At 42.0% G+C, this 5,486-nt stretch overlaps 1 protein-coding gene across 1 annotated transcript; it reads left to right on the forward strand.

Annotated features, from left to right (window-relative positions):
- The first annotated feature begins 492 nt into the window (after nt 1-492).
- On the forward strand, nt 493-5,189 carry ccdc78 (coiled-coil domain containing 78). The gene is made up of 13 exons (XM_038736548.1): nt 493-564; nt 671-802; nt 901-987; nt 1,239-1,595; nt 2,249-2,337; nt 2,622-2,700; nt 2,839-2,964; nt 3,052-3,248; nt 3,923-4,097; nt 4,452-4,495; nt 4,586-4,667; nt 4,814-4,914; nt 4,995-5,189. The coding sequence occupies exons 1-13, from the start codon at nt 493-495 to the stop codon at nt 5,080-5,082; spliced, it is 1,629 nt and encodes a 542-aa protein (XP_038592476.1). The 3' UTR covers nt 5,083-5,189.
- Nucleotides 5,190-5,486: the final 297 nt, after the last annotated feature.

A 5,486-nucleotide genomic window follows, 5' to 3' on the forward strand; every position in this document is an offset into this window, starting at 1 on the left:
TTGCACTGGTTGGCCTGAAAGGTTTTACATCAGAGTTACGTCATTCATATTCAAAGGCCTGTAATCAACTATAATAACTTAACAGACTGGCGAAGCTAGCTAAGATTGCTCAGATTATACTGCTGAAGATATACAACCAGCGTACAGTGACTCTACTGGCCTGCAAATCCTAATGTGATGTAGTCACTTCCTAAACAAGCAAGGTCATTTTCAGGAGACAGCCGTTATCCCAACTGTGGTCACAAGATGGCGCTGCTGTCAATTACATGTTTTTTGAAACAATGTTACAGTAAATGGCATTCATTTACAGTGACATTGGATCCGAAAATTTGTGGTGCTATTCTTCAAATAAATAAATAGTAATCTTTGGTATAAAACAAAGTATGCAAGGCACAAAATAGGAGTGTCCACACACCAGTTTTATCTGTGTTATAGTGCCATGGCAACATAGTGTTTGGTGGATACAGTAAACAGCTGTTGATAGTGAACAAGATGGATACACAAAACCACCAGACAACTTTAAATGAACTTCAGGAGCGACTTCAAGCACTAACAGAAGAAAATGTAAGTGAACTTTACCAGTCAGTCTTCATATGCAGGGGTTATATGTACTAAGGGGATAATGTGTCACTTCATTGTACTTAAGTGTTTCTTTTCACCCCACCTTAAGTCGCAGCTGATTGACAAAAATGAACGTCTTTTCACCAAAGTGGGCTACCTGGAGAGCAGACTGGGCCACCTGGCCAGCTCCAACACAGATCTGTCCTGCAGGCTGGTCCAGAGTGAAGAGGAGAAACTGAAGGTAGAGTTCAGGAGCAATGTTTAGCAAATATATGAGCCAAAAGGTCAATGTATCTGTCCAGTACAGACCCAGAAGACCTTCTCTGTCATATCTTTCAGATATCTAAGGAGCTTGTGGAGGAAAAGATTCAGACAAACAAGATGAGAGAGCAGTTTGAAGAAGAGAAGTTTGAGCTGAAAAACAAGGTGAAGGTTTTGCTTCACACACTTATCTGTGCTTTTCCCTCAAAGGATATATTCAGTAACCTACATAATTTATCTTACTGTTCAAGGATTTTAGGACAAGAAGATTTATTAAGCCTAAAAATATTTGGGGAATTTTTTTCTCAGGGTTAAATGTGAGTTTTTAAGGTTAATTATCATCCCTGCATCACACCTGCATAAACTGTGATCCCGAATCAGAGAGGCTGATGCTGCACTTTCTTTCTACTTGTTAGATATTGAACCAATCCGGAGTTATGACAGAGCTTGAGATGGAGCGAGACAAGTTATCCAGGGAACTCCAGTCAGCCGAGGCTCGTCTGAAAGTGGGAGAGAAGAGCTGCCAAGACCTGACGGAGGAGTATGCCACACTGAAGAAGAACTACCGAGCTCTGGCTGAGGCCCATGATAAAGAGCTGGACCAGAGTGAAGAGCTCAGTGCTGAGCTGCTGGCACTGGCCCGGGCCCAGGAGGCCCTCCGTAGGCAGCTGCAAGAACAGCAGCAGAGTGTGAATACTGCCACCCATGGCCTGCATGGTGAGCTGTACAGGGTGCAGGCCTTGATCAGCCGCATGTCGCACAATAGAGTCAAGGTGAGAAAGTGTGCAAATAGGAATGGGCAAAAGGGACTTTTAGTTGCTAAGTTTCAGTTCCTGTTACTCCATAGTTCCTACAACTTTTGGGGCTTATGTTGCAGTTTTAGTGATAGTGGTACATTAAATGAATAACCCCAAACAAAATCTTAAGTATATGTTGGTCCCATCTCAGCTATCCCAAAGAAAATGCTATTGCAGCTCTAATATAAGCAGAAAATGTTCTTGTCCATGTACAAAATGATAAACTCACATTTCTCCAAATTTCCTACATAAGTTCCCGTGTTATACACACTGACAAAGCCTTGGTCATGCAGGAAATTGGATGCGTTTTTATAGGCAAAAAAAGAATCGTATTTATAAAACACATTTTCTTTTGTTATTTGGGGGTAAATTAAATCTTACATTTGAAATAATCTTATCATAATTTATTTTAAATGTTTATTAAAATTGTATAACATTACTGTATTAACAGCTTGAGGATCTGGCAGCTTTGGACAAGGAGCAAAAAACTGTAAGTACTTTCATACAAAACATATATCTCTTTAGGGAATAGTGGCCACATATGTTTTACTGATATCAGTAAGCTATGTAACTACAGCTTCTGTAACTGCCTACCTCCTTTGCCTACTCGTTCATCTGCTCTCACATAGCTACATGGAAACCAAGATGAGATCAAAAACATACTGGAGAAAATGAAGAACAGCTACGAGGAGCAGCAGAAGAAACTGGAGGAGAAAGTGTGAGGGCCACTGAATGTCATTTACCCGTGCACAAGCTTAATTAAGAAAACATGATTATCCTTCTATTTCCAGTCATCAAGCAGCCAAACCCATCTCAGGATGTATGTCCCAGAGTTCATCCCACACGCTTCAGCTCTGTGGTCCCCTCTTTGATTTTTTTGCTCCAAGCTGTGCTTTTATTTTCTGGGTGTGTGATGTGGTCTCTTTGTTTGCCCCTGTGATGTGGCTGTCTGTGTATTTCGGTCACTGCTCTCTTGTGGTTGAGCCTGTGTTTGGTCATTAGGGTGGCAATGGGTAAAGAGCACCAGGAGAACAAGAGAGCGATCCGTAATAGCCAGCAGGAACTATCTGAGCAGAGAGCGGTGAGCAGGATCAATCCCATACTGATTTACAGAACATTTCTAAAATGACTGTAGATACTATGACTGCTATGCAGCCTCTGATGAACATGGTGGAAATGTGTCCAAATTTAAGTTATGTTTGTGTTATTTCTATCCAAGGCCCTGATGTGCACTCAGAGCCAAGTGAAGGAGGCAGACGAAGAGAATTCAAAGCTGCAGCTCCAAGTCAAAGAGCTGAATGAGGAATACCGTGCACGGCTTGTGTGCTATTTACAGGACTTAGCTGTGAGTGGTTGCACTCACACAAGCGTGTCTACAAAGTAAGGTGGGAGGATCTCTAACACAGCATCTATCTGTATGTCTTTCGTGTAGGAATATGTAGATGGACTTGGAGAAGGTAAAAGCCCTTCAGAAGCTTCTAAGATGAGGACATTTGTAGACAGCATGCTCCAGGATGTTCGCTTATCCTACAGGGCCAGGGAGGAACAGCTTGCCTCTGCTGCTCGCTCCTATAAGAAGAGACTCCAGAAGATCACCAAGATCCATCATGCTCTACTTATTGCTTATAGGTGAGCCTACCTGTGTGCTGAAACTTGCTACACCAGTGGTTCCCAACCTTTTGGGAAGAAAAAGACATAGTACTAAATACATTTTTTCAGGGTTTTGTTTATGACCCCTTTGTACAAAGCCATGTTTACTTCATACCAGCTGAGCTCAGCGGCTCAGGGGGTCATCCACTTATCAGAAGTGTGAATGTGTGTGAGTAGGGTGAATGTGATTTAGTGTAAAAGTGCTTTGAGTGGTTGGAAAGGAAGGCGCTATACGAGTAGAGACCATTTACGATAACAAGTTGAATATCTGTGAGTTGTGAATATGTGAGTAGCTAAATTAAAGAGTGATTTTCCTTTCTCAGATGATTTAATTTGAAAGAAGAGAGGTGTGAAAAGGTACTTTTTTAAAGGAAAAAAAAGCCAAGATTAGAGATTCACAAAAATAACCATAAAATTATTCCTCTTAATCAGTGGTTGGAAACCAGTGGGCTACACATATTCCATAATACTTAAAAAAAAAATTAAATAGCCTGTAAGTACATGTTAGAATGACTCGAATGAAAAAACAACAGCTCCATTGCTCTGTGCTTGATAACACTTGGAGGGTTAGGGTGCCAGCACCGCCGTCAAGAGCAAATTCCAAGTTAATCCATAATGAGTAACTAGCCACATGTATACATTGTGGTCTTCAGGGTTCAGAGGGAGCAGATCTTGGCCAAACCAGAGAGCGGTCTTGACCCTGGACCCCCAGAAGCCCACTTCAGCCTGGAGCCCACAGAGCTCAGAGATGAAACTGAGAGGGAGGTCCAGCACCTTCGCCAGGACAAGGCGAGGCTGGAGGGTCAGCTGCAGGCGGCCCGGGAGCAGGTAGCTGCTGATGGTTGCTTTGAAGTGGATTTTTCTGCTTTTTTTTGTCTGGTGATTACTTGTATTTGGTCCGTGGGGACTCTTCTTTGTGTCCATACAGCATTTGTTTTGTAAATGGGTGAACTGGAAAGAACAACCTCAAAGTTTGTGTCCTAGTTACTGCTGCAGATCATGTAGCAGCGGTCATGAAAAGTCAAATAAGCGTGATAGAAATAACGTGTCACTTTTAAGGAGCAAAATATTGTGGCCCAGATTTTGTTCATGTCACACACTTCACATCTTCATTTACATTGCCTTATCATTTTACATACATTTATGTGTTCATGGTGATTAACATTGACTTTTCTGTTCCAGGTGGCTGTCCTCAAAATGCCTGTTCAAAATTTAAGCTGTCTGGAGTGAGTGTCATTTTTGTATTTTACCAAATGACAAATGTGGTCAGCTGTTGATTACGTCATAAATTTTTTTGAAAAATGTAACTTTATCAGGCCGGCAAAACTGGAGCAGATACATGAGGAATCCTGGTCGGACATAAGGAAACAGCTGAGGGAGGTCACAGACTCTTCGCTGGTAAACAAAGATTTCTCACCCCTTAAAATTTTAATTTGTCATATTACATCCCTTAACCCTTATAACCTCACTTAAAAGCTTTTGTTTGAAGAAATAAATAATTTTCTGTGATGAAGGTGATTCGAAAATTTCCTTTCTTCAAACAGGTGGGCTTTGAGAAGGAGCGCACCCTTCTCATCACCAGAGCAACAGTTGCAGAGGCGCAGGTGTCCGAGCTGCAGGACTATATTGACATCCACCTGGGCAGGTCAGGAAGTCACATGATATGTAAGTGCTATAATGTACAGTTTCAGAAGAGGTCATGTTGAGCTTTCCCACTTTCTGCAGGTATAAAGAGGAGATCTCACATCTTTGCAGACTGCATGGGAAACAGGAGGCGGTGCGTTCCCAAAGTGCTTATTCACAACTCCATTAAGAAAACTGGCCGCAAAATATGAACACCAGTCATACACTCACCTAAAGGATTATAAGGAACACCTGTTCAATTTCTCATTAATGCAATTATCTAATCAACCAGTTGCTTCATTGCATTTAGGGGTGTGGTCCTGGTCAAGACAATCTCCTGAACTCCAAACTGAATGTCGGAATGGGAAAGAAAGGTGATTTAAGCAATTTTGAGTGTGGCATGGTTGTTGGTGCCAGACGGGCCGGTCTGAGTATTTCACAATCTGCTCAGTTACTGGGATTTTCATGCACAACCATTTCTAGGGTTTACAAAGAATGGTGTGAAAAGGGAAAAACATCCCGTATGCGGCAGTCCTGTGGGCAAAAATGCCTTGTTGATGCTAGAGGTCAGAGGAGAATGGGCCGACTGATTCA

Source organism: Micropterus salmoides, unplaced genomic scaffold, assembly GCF_014851395.1.
Source record: "Micropterus salmoides isolate LMB-PRFRI ecotype aquatic unplaced genomic scaffold, ASM1485139v1 Ms_hic_scaffold_21, whole genome shotgun sequence".
Taxonomy (NCBI): domain Eukaryota; kingdom Metazoa; phylum Chordata; class Actinopteri; order Centrarchiformes; family Centrarchidae; genus Micropterus; species Micropterus salmoides.